This window comes from Hemicordylus capensis, chromosome 5 (assembly GCF_027244095.1).
Source record: "Hemicordylus capensis ecotype Gifberg chromosome 5, rHemCap1.1.pri, whole genome shotgun sequence".
Lineage (NCBI taxonomy): Eukaryota > Metazoa > Chordata > Lepidosauria > Squamata > Cordylidae > Hemicordylus > Hemicordylus capensis.
Window position 1 is genome coordinate 152,138,873 of NC_069661.1, and position 20,873 is coordinate 152,159,745.

Sequence of the window (20,873 nt, forward strand, 5' to 3'; positions counted from 1 at the left end):
CATTCAAGAAAGGGATTACATAGAGTCCTATGTCTGTTTACTACATATGCGATTATCTAGGACATAATTAATTTTATCGAGGGAATCAAACTGAATCTCCAGTTTAAAAAAAAAAACTAGTTTAGAGGGGACTTTTTGATGAACTGGAGCTAAACCTAAATTTGAAACATCTCAATTGGCTTGAACTTGAATCTGAACTTAATCTAGGGGCAGAGCTATAATAGGGCGGACAGGTTCAAAGAACTTGTTGTGCTCTGCATCTGGGAGCCAGTGAGTGTCCAGGAGGAGCTGCTGAGCTCCGCCCTCCCTCCACTAGGGTCCCTGCTGCTGCTGCCTCCATCGACCACTTGCTGCCACTGCCGCTAGCTGTCTTCTTCAGCCACTCACCCAGTTCCAAGGCCCATCTTCCTTCCATTGGCTGGGCTCCTTCCATATTGGCTGATGGATGGAGGGTGCACATGCACTCCCAATGAGCCCATGGAAATAGAGCAGGCTTGGGAGCTGGGCGGCAGCCATGGTAGCCAGCAGCAGTGGCGATGGAAGGGGCACCAGCTGGATAGGCAGGCGTTCAGCCAACTGAAGAGGGAAGGCAAACATGGGGGTGGGGAGGGTGCAGGGGCGGATTAAGCTTTTTGCTGCCCATAGGCAAAAAGGCTTTTGCTGCCCTTTTACCTTAAACAAAAATGGTTTGCCTAGCTGCAGTTTCTGAATATTCTTCAAGGGCAGCCCCCCGTAAAGCGGGTTACAGTGATGGAACATGTCCTTCAAGCTTTTCAAACTCCAGCTAACTGGGCAAAGAGGCACCTTTTAAAGGTGGTGATTCTCTTTATCGAGCAGGGGGAGAGTAACTGGCCCTTATCCACCCCCAGCACAGTACCTCCAGTGACTGTTGCTGGTGTCTATCTAACATTTCTTTTAGATTGTGAGTCCTTTGGGGACAGGGATCCATCTTATTTATTTATTATTTCTCTATGTAAACCGCTTTGGAAACTTTTGTTGAAAAGCAGTACATAAATATTTGTTGTTTTGTTTTATATAAAGTAAAGGGGGGGACATTCTCCTCGCCCACTCCACCTTGCAGCAGCTGCCACTGCCCACAGAAAGAGGAGGCAAAATTTGAGGAGTGGCAAAATTTGCTGCTCCTCAAATTCTGCTGCCATAGGCAAATGCCTATTCTGCCTCTCCATTAATCCACCCCTGGAAGGGAGTGGGATGCATTGAGTGCATGTGCCACCACAGTGCTGCAAGTGCGAAGGCCACCCATGTTCACTATATGAACACGAGCCCTGCTCTCCCCTTGCTATGCCCTGACTTAATCCCTAAACTCCAAACCTTGTAGCTAGTTAGAAAAAAAGTTCATGAATCAGAAGCTCACTAGGAGCCTTTAAGGGTCTAGGAAGGACCTCTCTCTTGTCCAAGAGAGAGAGGCAAAAAAGGTATTTCCCATCAAAACACTAAAGAGAAAAAGAGAGAAGCAGTAGACGGGCCTTGGGATTGATAGTTTCATCTCCTGCATTTGCCTTCAGTCCAAGTATAAACTTTTTTCCAGTGTAATCAATAGTTCCAACAACATTAGTGCTTCAGCTGTCTTTCTTTTTAAGCAGCAAGCTTTGCAGGAGTTCATCCAAGACATTTAGTATACTTCATCAGATTGATAGTCAGTATGCCATACAGGCTGTGTAATTTGTTCATATCTGTTTGCATAATATGTTTCCTAACCTCCTTTAATTACTGTAGATTATATTTCTGTATGTACAGCTGTCGTGATCTATATGCTGGAAGAAAAAGAAGGTGTTATTTACCAAATTCATGCAACTGATTATGAAAATGGAACAAGTACAAGACTTGCTGTAAGTTTAAGTAAAAGCATGTTGAGATACTTGAACTAGCTTTAGTAGATACAAAATCAGTTAAAAATTCTAAATCTTGTTAAAAAGAGGAACCGTAATGCATCTGTGGTGATGAAGTCTCTGGCTGAGCTGGTGTGATGGATACAGAATGTTCTGTTGAACAGAATTCTTGCAATTTGGGGAACAAAATTTCCAGCTATAGAATGTTCACAATCCAACTTCTATAAGAAAGGGTATTTCTCAGTTTGGCTGGAAGTACAACTTTACAAAAAACACTGTGAAAAGAAGAGTCGTGTAGTGTGGTCTAAATACTGAAGAGCACAGATTCAGTAAGATCTATATACATGGTTGTTTCTTGATAATTTTCTTTGTCCTCCCACAAAATATTTATTTATTGGTACTAGGTTTTGGAATCATAAACATTTGCAGTAAGAGTATTTTTATGTATAAATGAAATTAAGTACACACACACACACCCCAAGAGTGTTTCACCTGCTCTACACTGGAGTGAATAACTTGTGGTGGAAAGGTAATTTTGCCAATCTCTCTTTCTGCTGCAGCCCATGCTCCAGAGGGCCCACGAACCTTTAGGAGCAGATTTTCAGGGTGTTCTGGGAGGAGCAGAAAGAAGCAATGGTGAATATCTCCTCCTTCCTGTGCAAACAGAAGTGTTTTCTTTTTGTGGAAGACATACTTATGATTGAAATCTCTGGACATATTTTTTACCAAATACCTCATTCTGGCCTTATTTTCCAGCATGATTCTGTGATCATGGGGTCCAGAGCCCCATTTAAAAATTAAAATTGGCACTCAACATGTTAAGAACATAAGAAGAACCCTGCTAGATCAGACTTATGCTCTACCTGTTTTTAATGATCTGTTTCCAGTAGTGGCCTTTCTGTGAACTCAGGGAAGCCCTCAAACAGCCTTCCTCTTTCTCAGCATCTGGTATTCAGAGCTATATTGCCCCTGAGAATGGAGCTCTCGGGGGGGGGCTCTCCCATGAGGAAATGTGAGGCGATGGCCTTAGGTGGTGTGTCACAGAACGGCAAGTGCGGGAGCTCCGCCCTACACCCAGAGGTGCAGCTGGGTAATTTTGGATCCTGGACCTAAAGGCCTCTGGAGGCCCGCCTCCCCTGCAAATTAAGCATCATCATCCTTGGCCAGGCAACCACACCACCTGGGACAGACTAAAGAGGATTTGAGGGCCCCCAGGGGCTGTGGAGAGCCTGTACTTCAGCCCAAAAGTCCAGGGGTAAAAGCACCTCTGCCTAAACCCTGCCATGGGCGTCACCCCACCTGCCAGTTGCCACTGCCCCCAACTCATCTCTGCTACTACTGCTGCCTTCTGTTCTGGGCTTCCCCTCCCCCACCTGCACTCCATCCCCAGCCCCCCGCAACCCTGGCCTCATGTTTTGGGGCACGCTTTGCTTTCTAGCCTATGATGCTGCTTACTGTTGCAGGCAGGCAGTGTGCACCCAGTGATAGCTTCATCTGCTGGCTTCTTGTTGTTGGTGCTGGAACAGCTGGTGGTGCTCCAGTATCAAACTTGTCCTCTTTGTCTCCTCTTCAGATAGAGGAGAAAGTGGTCTAGTTTGGTGCGGCACAGCTAGCAGTGGAGGTGGGGGGAGAGGCTGGTGGGTGAAGCTGCCACTGGATGCCTGCTGCTGCCTACACTTAGGAAGCTGCCATATGCTGAGTCAGACCATTGGTCTATCTAGCTCAGTATTGTCTTCACAGACTGGTGGCGGCTTCTCCAAGGTTGCAGGCAGGAATCTCTCTCAGCCCTATCTTGGAGATGCCAGGGAGGGAACTTGGAACCTTCTGATGCTCTTCCCAGAGCGGCTCCATCCCCTGAGGGGAATGCTCGCACTTCTAGTCTCCCATTCATTTGTAACCAGGGCAGACCCTGCTTAGCTAAGGAGACATGTCATGCTTGCTACCACAAGACCAGCTCTCCTCTCACTTCTTCAGCAAGCAGCAGCCTGGGCCAGAAGGTGAGGCTGGTGAGGTGGAAGAGGGGTGGCATCAGGATCAGTGAGGAAGGCAAATTGGCATCAGCACTGGACTCTGGCCCAGGGAACAGGGCGGCATGTTGTGTTTGTCTCCAGTGGTGAAGGCACTAAACCAGCCCTGGGAGTTCCTGTTTAGCTATCATGTTGCTGGAGCATCAATTTGCCTGATCCTTAAGCAGAAGGTTCCCGTTTCGAATCCCTGCTGGTACTTCCTGCAGTGATACAGGAAGATGCTGAAGAGCATCATCTCATACTGTGTGGGAGGAGGCAATGGTAACCCCCTCCTGTATTCTACCAAAGAAAACCACAGGGCTCTGTAGGCGCCAGGATTCAAAATTGACTGGATGGCACATTTTTCCTTTACCTAGCAGCTGTTTGCCCAATTTTGGGAGTGGGTTCCATATGTTGCTTGTGCATGTTTCCAGCCTCTTTCCACAGTGTGTATTGAAGCTGGTGCTCCTTGGAATTTTTAGGAGATTTGTTTGTCCCTATTTTTTTTTTAAAAATCCTCTGGTGTTTTGGTACTACAGTTCCTGAATACATGGGCTTCCCCCTCTTGGACTGTGTACAATTTAGGTTGCTTATTTTTAAAACATACGTCTGGATAAGTGCTACAATGCTGCAAGATCAGAGTTTTTAAGAACAGAGGAGGGAAAAACTTGATCTAAGATGGCGGATTTGTGAATGTTTGAGGTGCAAGAGGTCTAACTGGTGGACCGCCTTACTGATTTGAATCAAATTTGCTATAGGTGTAGGGACACATAGGGACAGCTCAAGGGCATAGTTTGTAATGATGCCATCCACCTTGATTCAAAATGGCGTACATATGAACTTGGCACAGTTAGAGAATGGCAGAGATGAGGAACTTCCTGGGTAGGGTGTCCAGACTAATTGCTGGAGAGTTAGCGTTTGTTTACCTCTTTAATAAGGTACCAACTTTCCTGTAAAGAAACCTGAGACTGAAGTGCCAGATGGGACCATGATTTGGGAAAAACATAGACTGTGACGCTGTTCACATAATGGGACGAAATCGGGCTAGCCTCCACTAGCCTGATTTTGTCCCATCATGGGAACCACCGAGCTCGGCTGCGAGCCCAGTGGTTCTTGAGCAGATGACCCACTCAAGTAGCCTGCCCCTTAAACCGGGTTTGCAGAGCAAGAGCTCCACTAACCCGGTTTTTGGGATCGTGAGTAGCCACAGTGTGGCTCCATGCTGTGGCTACACATGAGTAGACCGCTGGCGGGAGGCTGAAAAGCAGCCTCCTGGCTTGGGGGTCTATCCAGTATGCCCTGCGTGCTTACACAGGACATACTGGAGCTTCCAGGGGCCACACGGCCCCCAAACTCCCCTGCCCCTGCCGGCTCCGTCACAGAGCCGACAGTCACATGGGCGGCCGATCCGGCCACCCAGGCAGGTCTGCCCAATCGGAGAGAGCGGGCTTAGCCCACTCTCCCTGCAAACCAGGACAAAGCGGGTCTCACTGATCGTGAGACCCGCCTCTGTATATGTTATTTGCTTCATATTCTAGTATGGCTGCATTCAGCTGTAATGCTAAGCCAGAGTGTTATGAACATCCTCTAGCTTTGGTGTCATATTCTCCTCTCCTCTCCTGGTTTGCCATTTTATCCAAACCAGTCAAACTGTAGTTTGCAGTCCTGATTTGCAAATATCATAGTTTACTTGGTCTGGATTAAATGAAAAACAATGGTTTGCCCTCAAACCAAGAATGAAGTATTCAGTCACTTTGTGTGAGTGAAGGAAGGAGTATCTCATGAGCCCAAGGCTCATGCTTGTTAATGCTAAACTGTGGTTTATGTCTGAATGTCCTCTATATGACCCATAATAATTTTATTTATTCCAGTATTCACTGGCATCTCCTGCACGAGACCTATTCTTTGTTTCTCCAACTGGAACCCTTAGTAACTTGAAGAAATTTGATTATGAGACAGATCCAAGATTGTAAGTACATTTCTATGGTAAACTACTATTTTTAACCAACTTTCCAGTAGGCATATGAGACACCTGGCATTCCGTGTGTGTCTGTCCATGTATGTGTCCCCTGCTATCAACATAGCAATGCCTGGACCAATATGAACCAAATAGAGTACAGTTGTAGGGATGCCCCAACAGTGCAGTTTGTGATGATGTAACCCACCCCGATTGAAGACAGCAGATGTGTAAACTTTTGAGATGCTGGGCTAACTGATTTGAACCAAATTTGGTATAGTTGTAGTGAGTGACACATAGGGACACCTCAGTGGTGTAGTTGGTAATGATGTTATCCACCCTGATCTAAGATGGCGGATTTGTGAATGTTTGAGGTGCAAGAGGTCTAACTAGTGGACCGCCTTACTGATTTGAATCAAATTTGCTATAGGTGTAGGGACACATAGGGACAGCTCAAGGGCGTAGTTTGTAATGATGCCATCCACCTTGATTCAAAATGGTGTACACATGAACATCTGAGGTACAAGTGAGCTAATCTGTGAACTGACTAACCAATTTGGACCAAATTTAGTCTAGTTGTACGGATAGTGAAAAGAAAGTAGGCAGATTAGTTCTTACTAAAACACTTGTTACTGTTATCTGGCATGTTACTATTATTATATAGCACTATAAAGCATGGCACTTTAATAAACAAGAAGACAGGTCCCTTTCCCAAGGGGCTCACAATCTCAAAACAAATACAAGAGAAGGAAATTGAGGCAAGGATAAACCAGATAATACTATGATAACTTCATGTAAATGTACTTAGGCCTATCTGTGGTATAGTATGGGGACTACTTTCTTTCTTTCTTTCTTTTTTCATGTTTATTTGCGGTCATAGACCAAAATTTAAAGCATACATAATAATATACATATAATATAATAATAATATATGCAAAGAGCCAATATTATCTCATCCTGATCAGCAGTTTCCAATTTACATAATCTGGTTTACCATCTGTTGTCTAACATTCTTAGCTGCCTCACAGAATTTAGCAGCTTTAATTGTTACTTCCTTCTTCTGATCTGAGAGCAGATAATTGATGTAGAATACATCTGTATGACCTGGGAAATCAGCCAGTAATGGGGAAATATAACGAGATCGTAAGTCCCTATAAAAGAGGCAGCGGAGTAGAATATGAAAAATAGACTCCTCCAGAACTGCAAGGGCACAATCTCTGCTCTTTTGGTATCCCTTTAAATTTACCTTCTAGTTCAGCTGAAGGTAGCACATTAAATCTGGCCAGTGTAAACATCCTGTGATACTTAGTAATCATAATCTTATCCAAGTAATTCGCAGGTTTAGTATTATACATTTGTAATCCCAGAAAAACTTCTTTGGAGATTAGAGATCGATCAATCTGCATTTCCATATCATAGATCCGCTGCTTTAGTAACAGTCTTGCATGGGAGAAGCCCATTTCTAATAGAACGTCCGGACTAAAGCCATATAAACTTATTTGACAGGATATTGACAGCTTCCAACTAGAATTAAAATTATCAATAAGTATTAGGTGAACAAGGCCTGTAGAGAAAAGAGACAACCTTAACCAATAGCTCAAAATGGAAAACCACATCCGGGTTTCCATCTTAAGCATACCAGTTTCCACCCTCAATATTACATTGGGAACACATCTTTTGAATCAATTTGTTATAATTGTGATGATCATGGCGTACAGCTCATGAAAACCCCAAATCCACAATCCCAGAAAATTAGAATATTACATGGAACCAAGAAGACAAGGATTGTAGAATAGAACAATATCAGACCTCTGAAAAGTATAAGCATGCATATATATTCAGTACTTGGTTTGGGCCCCTTTTGCAGCAATTACTGCCTCAATGCGGCGTGGCATGGATGCTATCAGCCTGTGGCACTGATGAGGTATTATGGAAGACCAGGATGCTTCATTAGCAGCCTTCAGCTCTTCTGCATTGTTTGGTCTCATGTCTCTCATCCTTCTCTTGGCAATGCCCCATAGATTCTCTATAGGGTCAGGTCAGGCGAGTTTGCTGGCCAATCAAGCACAGTACACTGTATACTTTTCAGAGGTCCAATATTGTTCTATTCTACAATCCTTGTCTTCTTGGTTCCATGTAATATTCTAGTTTTCTGGGATTGTAGATTTGGGGTTTTCATGAGCTGTATGCCATGATCATCACAATTATAACAAATTAAGGCTTGACTTATCTCGCTTTGCATGTAATGCGTCTATCTCATATATCAGTTTCATCTTTTAATTTGCATTACTGAAATTAATGGACTTTTGCACGATATTCTAATTTTCCGAGTTTCACCTGTATATATTGCATGTAAGACAAAAAATGATACTTGAGCTGTCTTTTGATTTTACAGCTATATATTAAACATTACAGCGACAGATCACCTTGGTCTGAATACCACTAGGACAGTGATTGTCAATATAATAAACATCAATGATGAATGGCCTTACTTTATCACGTAAGTGAACATTTCTGTTTGCATCAAAACATTTGTATTTAGGCTTTGTTATCTGAGCATTAGTGATCCATGAGTTTTCAATAGTTCTCACAAACTTGCGAGCCAAGGTTTGACTGGTTATTTTCAAATCTGGTTGAAATTTGACCGGTTATTTTCAAATCAATCAATCAATCAATCAATCAGGCAATCAATCAATCAATCAATCAATCAATCAATCAATCAGTGTTTGAGGGCCAAACTGCACATGGTGTGAGAGATCCCTGGTGGGATCCACCAACTTACTATTTTTAGCCTACTTTCCAGTACGCTTATGAGATCACCTGGCATTCTGTGTGTGTGTCCATGTGTCCACCCGTGTATGTTCCCCTCCCTATCAATTTCGCAATGCCTGGACTAATATTAACCCAATCTGGTACAGTTGTAGGGACACATAGGGATATCTCAATGGCATTGTTTGTGATGCTGTCACCCACCATGATTCAAGATGGTGGAAACATAAACTTTTGAGGTGCAAGTGGGCTAATTTGTGATCGCTTAACCGATCTGAACCAAATTTGCTACAGCTGCAGGGACACATAGGGATGCCGAAATGACATGCTGTGTGATGATGTCGTCAACTCCTATTCAAGATGGCGGCCATGTGAACATCTGAGGTGCAAACAAGCTAATTTGTGGACTGTCTAACTGACTTATATCAAATTATGTACAGTGGCAGTGAGTGACACCTCAGTGGCAGTGAGTGACACCTCAACGGCGTAATTTGTGAAGGTGTCATCCACCCCGATCCAAAATGGCAGATGCGTAAACTTTTGAGGAGCAAGTGGTCTAACTTGTGAACCGCTTAACCGATTTGAACCAAATTTGCTACAGTTGTAGGGACACACAGGGACACCTCAATGGCATAGGTTGTGACAATGTCATCCAACCCAGTTCAAGATGGCAGACATGCAAACTTTTGAGGTGCAAGTGCATTAACTTGTTGACTGTCTAACCGATTTGAACCCAATTTGCTACAGCTGTATGGTCACATATTGATGCCCCAATGGTGTAGTTTGTGGTGATGTCATCCACTGCAATCCAAGATGGTGGATGTGCGAACTTTTGAGGTGCAAGTGTACTAACTTGAGGACTGTCTAACTGATTTGAACCAAATTTTGATACAATTGTAGTGAGTGACACACAGGGACACTTCAATGGTGTTGTTTGTAATGATGTAATCCACCCCGACCCAAGATGGTGGATGCATGAACATTTGAGGTGCAAGCGATCTAACTTGTGGACCTTGATTAGAACCAAATTTAGTTCAGTTGTAGAGACAGTGAAAGTAGGTTGATTAGTTCTTACAAGAACAACTTGTTAGGCTTTAGTTTGGTTTAAATTATAAACCTCCTTGAGATTTTATATAGGACAGTTTAAAAATATGATAAATATATAAATAAAAATAATAAATAAAGGTTTTATTTTTCTTCCAAGCATTCTAGATCATTTGCTTCTCAGCAGTTCATCATCTTGTAGGGGTTTTGCAGTTCAAATGAAAATCAGAGTCCAGGAGATGAATTCCTGGAGAAATGGAGAATTGTGGAAAGATGAGAGCTAGGTGAAAAGATGTGGGCTTTTTCTAACTATAAAAGCCAATTTTACTTTTATCTAACTACAAGGATAATCTTGCAGAGCTTCTGGGTAATCTTACAGATAATAGACTATAGATATTATGTAGATCCATTTCAAACTGGTTTTCAGGCATGCTATGGAGTGCAGACTGCCTTGGACAGTTCGATGGATGATCTCCTATTGGGAATTGACAGAGGAAGTGTGACTCTGTTGGTTCTTTTGGATCTCTCAGTGGCTTTCAATACCATCAACCATGGTATACTTCTGGAGCATCTGAAGGTGTTGGGAGTAGGAGGCAATGCTGATGACTGTTGCTCTTCAAAGCAAGCACTCTGGTATAAAATCCTGCAAGGCTTCATACTGTCTCCAATACTTGTTAACATCTGGACCACACAGCAATAATAACATAGCATTTATAATTTGCATGCATGCTACACCTAAGATATCCCCATGGCAACACACCGAGAGCTAACCAGTAAGCCCTGTCCCAGTGCTCACATGCCAAAAGGCTCATGCCACCTGTCCATGCTTACAGCATTTGTCTGAAGAGGCAAGCACTGGGAGTGTAATGGTGGTTGCTTCTGTGATCAAAAGCCTGGGGCACCCCAGTCTTCTGCTCGCAGAAACCACTGCCATTATGCTTATGGCCAGGGCAGGGCTTGCTGATGCTTTCTTGGAACTCTGTATACAAGTACAGCATCCTGTTTTGTATGTCTGAAGAGGGGTCTTCTCTCTATCTGATCCTATCTAGCCTGTTGCCAGTGCTAGATATCAGGGAGTGCAGTGGTCAGATATCAGATATCAGATATCAGGGAGTGCAGTGGTGTGGGAGAGACCCGCTCTTCAGGGAGCTTGAGATTTGAGGTAGGTGCTGCTTCAGGGGCTTAGACTCTGAGGGTGCTCTCTCAGCAGGCTCCAGTTTGGGGATTCTTTCAGGCGCTGGCTTGGTGTCAAGGCCCACGACTGGGTTGAGTGCTGGTCCTGCCTCCAATGGGTCAGACTCAGAGTTGCTACTCAGGCCAGGGTTTTGTCACCTTCCATTGGTCCTTCCTATTTGAGTGGGCCCTAAGAGAGTAACTCTGTTGATACAGAGTAACTCTGCATGAAGGCTGTGGGCACAGTGGATCTTGGGAATCAGCAGAGGATCCTGGACACTTGGCAGCTGCCCAACAATGCCAGCCCCGAGAAAAGGTCTGAGGGCCTTTTCCCTCAGAGAAAAGGTCTGATGTGGCATTAAATGCATCATTGTCTAGTTAGGTGCTTGCTTTCAAATCCAAAATGAATTTATTGTAGAAACACAGGCTATCACAATTTCCACTATATAAACATAATTACATAATAGTGGGCTCTTTTTTTACAGCAAATAAAGTATTACAAACTACAATTAAAACTAATAAGGTGACTGTCAGCATTGATTAAATCTCATTGTTTTCCTTGTTTTTATTGCAGATGAAATAAATCTAGCTACCTTGCACATGATATTGATATCTCTGTTCTTAGCAAAATCAGAACTAAAGCATCAGCTGATTTATTATGTTTAGGGTAGAAATGTTGCATGAACATTTGATACAAACAAATAAATAAATATAGAAAGCTTTTCCATCATCCTTTTAAAAATACACAAAAAGTAGACTATGACCAATCAAATCAATGGGCCCTGTCAGACAAAATGTGGAGCCACGGAAGCTTCTAACCATGCTTCCAAAAACAAGCAGAGAATTCCCTCCACACATGACCTGAAAGCAACATGGTTTGTTTTGCTGTCAGGGGTTTCTTTCTCTGTCATTCACCCAGCCCATGGCTCTTTCTCGGCTCCTCTTGCAACAAGCCGAGAAAAAAGCCTGGGGGTTGCTTCGGATGCAACATGAAGGCTAATTGAGCCATGCTTAAAACAGAAAAGCGAACTATACACCTTGGTTTCAAAACTCGGTTTGGCCACGATGAACTCGGGTGAATTAGAGAGGTACATTCAATCAGAAAAGCACAGCTGGGACTCTTAAATTTATCCGAGGATCTGCGTTGCATCTGAAACAGCCCGATATCTCTTGAATTTACAGATATTATAAATTATTGGAGATTTATTTATTTATAGATTTTTATACTGCCTTTCATTAAAACAATCTCAAGGTGGTTTACAAAATATTTAAAACAATATAAAACAGTTACGCAATAAAATTTTAAATTGGAATATAAAAATACAAATCTAATTAAAAGTTTTTAAAAACACACACAAGAAGACCAAAAAATACACAGCAGCAGCAGCAGCAGCAGCAGCAACAGCAACAACAACAACAACAACAACAACAACAACAACAAACTCATATAAAAGCCTGGGTAAAAAGCCAAGATTTCACTTGCTTGATTTTTTTGTTAAATTGATCCTCTATAGGCCAAAAGAAGTACATGGAACCTTTCCAGTGAGCAAGCTGGATGAGTTGGAACCAAGCGGTTAGATAAATATACACATGAAGAACCTTTTTTTTAATGTCAAAGAATTACTAGCTCCTGCATAGTTTTCTTTGATTTCTGTGTTATAGAACAGTGTTCTTCATTGAAAGCCTTGGGAGCTATGGGCAAATCCCATGCTCCCTAAGTGTGGGGCTCCCTGACTAATTGTTTATGAGGCCTGTGTGGAGCTTCAGTTGAAGGCAAATTCCACACAGTCCTCCTGGCACCATGTGGAGGCAACTATTTCCACCATGCAGTGCTGTACTTTGTCCAGTGCAGGTGGAACCCTTTTAAGGCAAACCGAGACCTCTCCAGCCCCAGTGCCATCTTGGAAGGCACACATGAAGAACAGGGAGGTCTAGAGCTCTATGGGGAAAGACAATGGGCAGGACTCCACTTCCAATGCTCCATGTATACCTTCCAAGGTGGTGATGGAGCTCAAGAGGGTTCTGTTTCCCTTAAAGGGCAACTCTCAGCCTGTACGGAAGTGAGAAATGGCTCTTGCATTTATGATCTTTTTGCCAAGGCGGCCACCACTTGAAGAATAATGAAGATCACTGTCATAGAACGTGCTTTTCACATTTGTATGTAGTCCTTGGAATAATGCAAATTTATCAAATGACTCCCTGAGAAATCTAGCACATTTATTGTATCTACAATAATTTTCTGCCATTTACTGAGAAAGAAGACACAATGAAATTAAACTTGGTGGAATTAAAAGCAACATACAAAACAGCCCAATAAAACTATTAATCAACCTCAAATATGACTGATTATTTTAAAAACTGCTCCCTGAGGACACACATTAAAAACACAGCTGGGTAAAGCCAGTAAAGCTCTTAGAAACATTTACGAATTATGCTCGATTTATATATTTCCAAACCCAAATTAATTGTTAAGGTATGCTATTTGTGCTCAGCACCCATGCATACTGCTGGATTGGAGTAGGCAAGTATTCAGAGTAGTCCCATTGAAATTAAAATTTTCCTGATCATGTCAGCAATAATTGGTCCTGATGTGCTTCCTTTTTTCCCTGTAAAAAGCACAGAAAGAGCTCAGTTTGGATCAGGATTGTAGCACAGATACAAGGACTTCAGTTGTAGCACCCTAGTGTAGGGTCAACCTGGATTAGACTCCAGATTACGATCACACTGGGAGAGGGGAGGGGAGGGGTAAATCTGTATAAGGCCTCTCTATGCATCCTCTCTACAGTGGAGGAAAGTCAGCACGTCAGGGCCCGTGACATGACTAAATTCACGTCTAGTTTGGCCCTATGTTGATTAATCATATAAGTTTTAGTTGATTAACCCATTTATAGATTTGCATATGAATAAAAGTAATATTTGTGAAGAAAACATATTTTGTTTTTATTTGAGGTTGCAAGTTCCCTCCCTGGCATCTCCAAGATGGGGCTGAGAGAGACTCCTGCCTGCAACCTTGGAGAAGCCACTGCCAGTCTGTGTAGACAGGGGCGGAGTCACCATTGTGCGAATGGGTTCAAAGAACCCAGGCCACCAATGAAAAGAGCCACCAAAGCCTGCAAGGGGGCATGGCTTGGGCTCCAGAAGAGCCCTGAGCAAACTCCCCACGCATAGGCTCTGGAGAGCCCCAAGCGAGCTCTCCCCTTGTCATTTCAGGCAGTGCTTACTGCCTGACAGCATGTATTTCTCTTTCTCTCCCTCCACCGAGATCCTGTCTTACATGCTGTCAGGCAGCAAGTGCTGCCTGAAAAGGACAGGGGAGAGCTCGCTTGGCAGCGGGAATTCGCTCAGGGCTCTTCCGGAGCCCGAGCCATGCCCCAGTGTGCATGATGTCACACGCATGGGGCGTAACTAGAGGGGCCGCCAAGTGGGGCTGGACACAGGTCGCCATTTGGCTGGCTCTGCCTGTATGTAGACAATACTGTGTGTAGATAATACTGAGTGACCTGTGTGTAAACAATACTGAGTGAGATGGGCCAATGGTCTGACTCTATATAATGCAGCTTCTTATGGTCCTATGATGCATGAACATGTCACAGCAGGTGCCATCTTAGGCATTCCTGCATAGGTAAGAGAAAAAGGGTAGTGCCTCTTTTAAGAAAATGCCTGACAGTCTTAGTGAGTTTCTATATTCAAAATAATCAAAGGAAGCTTGGGTGGGGGAAATATCTGCTTCATGATCAACTATGTGTTGGAAGTGAAGGACTTTGTGCTGTCTCTTGTCTCATAGACAGTGGAGGACAGACTAGTGAGACAGAGGGCTAGAGGGTCAAGACATTGGTCATCCCTTCTCTACTGCTCTGACACTATCCCTTTGGAATGTAGATTGCTACTCTTAGGGACTAACTTCCTTCCTTCCTGCTTTGCACTTCCTCTTCCCTCTTCCTTCTCTTCCTGTTCCTTCTACCTTGCAACATGCAAGCTCCTCTCCCCTGCACCATTTGTGCAGAAATCCAGAATCCATCTGCATCCAGCTAGATAGATAGATTAGAGATCCTAACTCCTCACTTTCCTATCTAGAATGGAGTTCTCTAATAAATGCCATTTACATTGATTTGAAACTATGAACTGGCTCCAAGTTACTTTACTCTCAGCATACACACATGCCTAACCAAATTCTGCTGTGTGGTGCCTCTGTGCACTCTGCTATAATGAAAAAGGGTTTCTCTTACCAGAGAGGATTCCCAACACTATGGGCACCTTTTTGTCACTCTAGAGGGTAATTCATTTTTCCAAACCAAGATGTTTGTTTGGTTTAAATAATGTAAGGGAAAACTGAACAACCTAACCTGCACGTTTGTGGCTTTATATTCTATATAGAGAAAAAAGAGATTTCCAGATTGAAGAAGAAAGTAAACCAGGAACAATTGTTGCCACAATAAAGGCCAAGGATCCAGATGATGTTTATATTAGCAGCCTCCGCTACAGCCTCAGTCCTCCTGAAGTGATTCCTAATTTCTCCATAGATCCAGGTAGTAATTCTGTTGCACTAAATCATGAGGGGTGTTGAAAGGCAAGGCACACATCTAGTTCTCATTACTGAGCCCTTGTTTCGATATATATATGGCCTGATCTACCAGTTGGAGACCCCACTTCAAGGAACACTTCCATGTCATCTGAAACACAAGGAAGAAGACCCCCTGCCTGCTGCCCTCTCTATATAGCACTCTTGCAAATATTGGGTTTAGCAAAAATATTTTGATTTTCAAGTGAAGTTGAAAGGCTTCAGGTGTGAATTTTACTACATGGAGAGCCACTGTTTTTGTGGAGATGGTGCCCCTGATCTTTCCCAACTATAGAGGTCCATATCTAAATGGGGCATTTCTGGGCATTTCCTGTAACATGCATACAATGTGGGGCTACTATTTTTTTTAATGATGTAGCATTCCTAGGCATATTCCTGGAAATGACCTCTATGAATATTAATAGTGTGCATGCTGGTGAGGTAGATGTGCCATGTTGCCCTCATATGCATAAGGAAATACACAGCTATTCAAAGCTGGCTCAAAGTAAATGGCAATGTTGCCTCTTGCCATTGCCCCCTCCCATCCTCTTTCCCCTCACCTCCCCCTTCCAGGGTACACTTTGCCAGCCTCCTCCTCCTTTTGTCCATCCATCACCTGACTGAACTAGGCAATGGACGGATGAGAAAGTGGAGGGGACAAGCTGCCCTGCCCCACCTTGCTTGCCTTCTCCACAAAGCCCTCTGATATAACTGTGTCAGCATTCCCTGAGACTGAGGCTTTGTTTACCACTGCCCCTTGTGGTGACTTGCCACAGTGCAGCAGCTATTGAAAGCACAGGCACTATACAATGACAATAACAGACTTGTTATTGGCTTCCCTGCAGACAATAAGAAGCAGACTTTACCTCAGTTTCAAGGTCTGTTTCTTGCTTGATCTATCTGCTTGGCTTGACTTCTGGCATGTTCCTAATCTTTGGCTCCTAGTTTTTATCCCTGAACTCTGTGACCAGTTGCCTGGTTCTCCCAGGCCTCACTTCTGGTCTTGTGCCACCTAGTGGCCACTGCCCACAGCTCAGCCTTGACAGGCAGCAATACTGAATGCGTAAGAGAATACAAGAGATTCTGATGTATGGAGCCAAACATACATAGGATATGAAATAATTTAATTCACTTTCAAATAAATACAATATCCTTTATTGAGGATATTGTATCAATCACAGAAGACATTTGCGTGTGTGATTAGAAATATTTACAACATTTCTATTAAAATAATTTTTGACTTCTCTTCAATTTTTTTTCTTAGTAACTGGTGAGATTCAAGTGGCTGCAATAATAGACAGAGACACAGGGCCATTCAGAAACCAGCCCAATGTTACTTTGGTAATTCGTGTTGTGGATAGTCCTGATGGTGGACGAAGTAATCAAACTACAATTGTTATAACCATTAAAGATAAGAATGATAACCCACCAACATGTACAAAATATAATTTCAGGTCTGAATATTTTTGTGTTCTATCAACTTCCTCACAAAGTTTGGGCAGTGATGATAACCCCTAGATTCTTCTTAGCATAGTGTTCAGTATGTCAAGTTGTTACTCCTGTTGTATAATGAATTCATAATAACTGATTCATTGAACGAAACAAACAAACAAACAAACAAACAAACAAACAAACCCTGCCTGAACAAGAAATAACAATTTATTGTTACTGACTGCTATGCTGTGCAGATGTATGAAGGCAGGACAAGAGCACCAGTCTAGCAAGCACAACCAGGAAACTAACTGCCCACAAGGCTTGCGATGCAGCACTGGACAGGCTGAGGAGGGAGCCTTACTTTTCTCCTCTCCTCTCCTTGCAAAAGCCCTATTTGAGTCTGAGTCCCATGAGGGCTGCACAGACTTTTCAGAAAGATACCGGTTTGCCAGTGATCAATGGCAAAGCTTTCCCTCCCATAGATTGTTTGTAAATATTCTATGACATCTTAGTCAATGGCTGAAATTACAGCAATTATGTTCACACAGGAAATTCTCATGCTTTTGTTTGGTCTTGTCATAGACAGGTGATTGACAGTTTTGAAAGCCTACTATATCTCTAAGATTACTGTGGCTACAATCTACAAAAGTGCACTTTTTAAAATTGTGAGCCCTTTACATATATACAGTATATGTAAACCACTTTGGGAACTTTTGTTGAAAAGCGGTATATAAATATTTGTCTTATTTGTATTCACACCAATGAGAGTATATCTTTCCCTCCTTAATTCTAGTCCCTCTACATCATACCACAAGCTGCTTTTGAAACGTAGCTTCAAAGGGCAGTTTGCAATTCAGTGTTAAAGGACTGATGTGGAAAAAAACAGTTGCAGTTCTTGGTTGTTTTGCCTGCTATCTCAAAACCAAATAGCAAAACTATGTTGTCCCCTCCATCCACACATATAATTTTTGGGATGGGATACTGAGAAAGGGGGCAAATCCATGTGATTTTTCAATCACCTGGAAAGGCCCTTTCTTGGGGACATTTGCTGAGCTTCTCATTGTGTGTGCAACATAGCACAACTACAGCAATCATGCCCACCCAGGAGATTCTCATGCTTTTGTTTGGTCTCTTAGTGCAGACCAGGAAATGTGGGAAACAATAGTGGAAGGAAAGAAGGATTCTGAATGTGATTTTGCACATGTTTCCTTGTGACCAGTATCACCAGCCTTGCCCCTGTGGTCTCTGCACAAATTCTGTGTCAGAAGCACCAAATGGCTTTTTGCACAAGTCTTGTTAGTGTACTATCCCTGGTCCCATATGGCCATGCCCTCAGAGAAATACATCACTGAGATGGCACATGTGAAATACTTTAAGCATTTAGGAAAGGTGTTGTGCTGTGTCAGTACTAGAAAGCCTGGAACAACCACTTTAGGTCATTTATTCCTTTTCAGCAGAACGGAGATTTATGAAACAAACAACACTGGAACAATCATTATTGACTTGAAAAATTTTTGTGAGGATGTTGATGCAGAGTCACCAAACAACCTGTTTAACTTCACTGGACTGTCTGGAGTTGGAAGTAATAAATTCACACAAGACCCACCTGGCTCTGGAAGAATTAAGGTCAGCTAATTATTGGTAATTCTATCAACTAAGGTCAGTTAATTATATGTTATAGTTGAAGAAGAATGCTGGGACAATAGCTTCCTTTTCTTATGAAGAATGTCATGGGAAGCTTTGTGCCTCCATAACGAGATTCTCCAACTTTAAAGTGAAGGAAAAAAGATGAATTTGGGGCTCTAATTGGTGTCTAGCCTGAAAATGAGGTCTGAATTGCACCAGTTATTCTCAGTGTGGCCAGGTACAATGCAGTCACACTCTAACTTCCATGCTGAAACATAGGCCACATTCAGACAAAACGCCAGACCATAGGTAAACATGACAGAGGTTTGAGGTTGTGGTTATCCGAATGCGTGAAACTGCAGTTTTGTCACCCAACTGCAGCTCCATTTTTACTCCCAAATCTGAATTTGAACCTTCAGTTTGTAGTGAGTTTTGCTGCTGAAACCTGAGGTTAGAAGGCGACACTGTGTCATCTCAATTTTGTTACCACTGTAACCAGGGTTTTGCATGCAAGCTCCTCCTGCTACCATCGAAAAGTCAGCTCAGAGCAGCCCAGAAATGCATCAGTTTAAGGGCAGCCACATTTCTTGTTGGCCACCTCTTTGCGCTGACACCCCACCTTCTGCTGTCTCCTTTCTCCTCCTGCCCCTGCTTGGCAACAGGGATGCTGCGTCCCTGCAGTTCCTGCATTTAAAGCGAAAGAAATACATTGGTGAATGCCCAGTTTCTGCTGCATGTTTTGAGCCTCAGATGTTTCTTGGCACTAAAGGGAAGTTAGAATGAGACAGAGACAGAGGGGGAGGTCCCTGACAATTCATCACTGCAGGGCTTTATGCAAAAACACATTGAGCCCTAGTAGCACAAATTATGGAACATATTCCTCAGCACACATGTTTCTATCACCCTCGGCCCTGCATCCTTCCATCTTTAGAACAAGGGCCTCTACATGGATGTATTTTCATGCAGGCAGCTTCCTTCCACAATGTCCCACTTGTTTTCCATGATGCTTGTATTATGCACTGTGGGATTCTGGTTCGTGAGATTTCACAAATATGCCACCGTGCCAATGTGCCAGTGGGCTAAGGCATTAATGTGTGATGTGGCCATGGTCTAAGGAATAAGTCTGTTGTGCCAATATACCCTCGGGCAATGGACATCAGCGGGGCCCAAGCGAGTGGATATGTGAAGGGACACAAAAGGAGACAGGGATGTATTTTGTGAGTTTGATGTAGGAAACAGGTTTCAAGAACCACAAACACGGCCGGTTCCTGCCAAGCAAGGACTACTGATGTGTCCAAAAAGTGAGTCTATCTATCAAGGGAGAGTTGAGAAGGGAAGATAGTCAAGTAGTAGGGGAGGAGGGAAACTTTGGTCACCAGCGGCCTTCAAAGGACCATTGTTTTCCTTTCCTGTCCCATTGGCTATAAAGTTATTTATTAACACCTCAAAGTGGGGATATGGCGGGGTGATGGGGGAGGGGTGGACTCACAACCCAGTATTAGTCCCCCCAAAAGGCACATTTGGTCTCTCCTTACAAGAATGGAATAACAGGGCGTGCCACAATAACAGATGTCACAGATTATTTCTCCAGAAATAATTCCTCCAGAAGCCAGAGCTGCAAGACATTACTGTTTCCAACATTGGGCTCTTTATCCCACCAATGTAGCTTGTAGGGCCAGATTTGTTCCCCAGAAGCCCATCCATTAATCTTTCAGCATTGCACATATTAAGTGTCCTTGGTGCTGTTTCCTGCCTAGCATCGGCTTGTGCAAACAATGCCTGCTGTTTTAAGACTGGCACTGGCAAAGCAAATTTGTTACTTGTAAAACGGCCTTGAGGGCTGGTCTCCACACTGCACTTGCTCGGCGTGCATGAGGTCGATGACCACACCGCTCCTGCACACTGGTGGCTTTGGATGCATGCGACAGATGCCCCCATCCCTCCTCCTTTTCCCTCACATGAAGAGACCAGGTTGGCGACCCATGCCCTGCTCTAGGGATGTGCATGGAACTCCATCCTAAGAGTGCTTAACAGGTTCCATGGATAAGCATTCAAACTGGTTCGAAGGCGAGGGGGGTGGCTGACTTTAAGGGTGGGGAGGGTGCTCTTACCCTTCCTGCCACGTTTTCCCTGCCGGCACTGTGTATTCAAATGTATGATGTGCGCATGAGCACGGGGAACTTCTGGTCACTTCTGGTCCGAGGAAGCAATGGGGCGGCAGGGAGATATGCTGCCACCCTGCTGGACTATTTGAATACACGATGCTGGTGGGGGAAATGGAGGGATAAAAGCACTTCCCCTGCCCTTAAAGTTACCCCCCCCCCGGCCTTTGGACCATACCCTGCTCCTCAAACCCTCTGCTTTTGAAATCGCAAGCAGCCATGCAGTATCTGTGTTCGAACACCACTTCACCATCCATGACTGGCACCGCCACCAAGAGCAGCCAGGCTGGTGAT

General features: G+C 43.5%; 1 protein-coding gene across 1 annotated transcript in view; it reads left to right on the forward strand.

The window, feature by feature from the left end:
- The window catches only part of CDHR3 (cadherin related family member 3), a 55,961-nt gene that overhangs the window by 14,228 nt on the left and 20,860 nt on the right, over window positions 1-20,873 (forward strand). Inside the window, exons 4-9 of the mRNA XM_053251919.1 lie at window positions 1,759-1,850; window positions 5,728-5,825; window positions 8,209-8,313; window positions 15,174-15,325; window positions 16,622-16,811; window positions 18,249-18,417. Coding sequence (XP_053107894.1) covers window positions 1,759-1,850; window positions 5,728-5,825; window positions 8,209-8,313; window positions 15,174-15,325; window positions 16,622-16,811; window positions 18,249-18,417 — 806 coding nt within the window. The remainder of the gene's footprint in view (window positions 1-1,758; window positions 1,851-5,727; window positions 5,826-8,208; window positions 8,314-15,173; window positions 15,326-16,621; window positions 16,812-18,248; window positions 18,418-20,873) is intronic.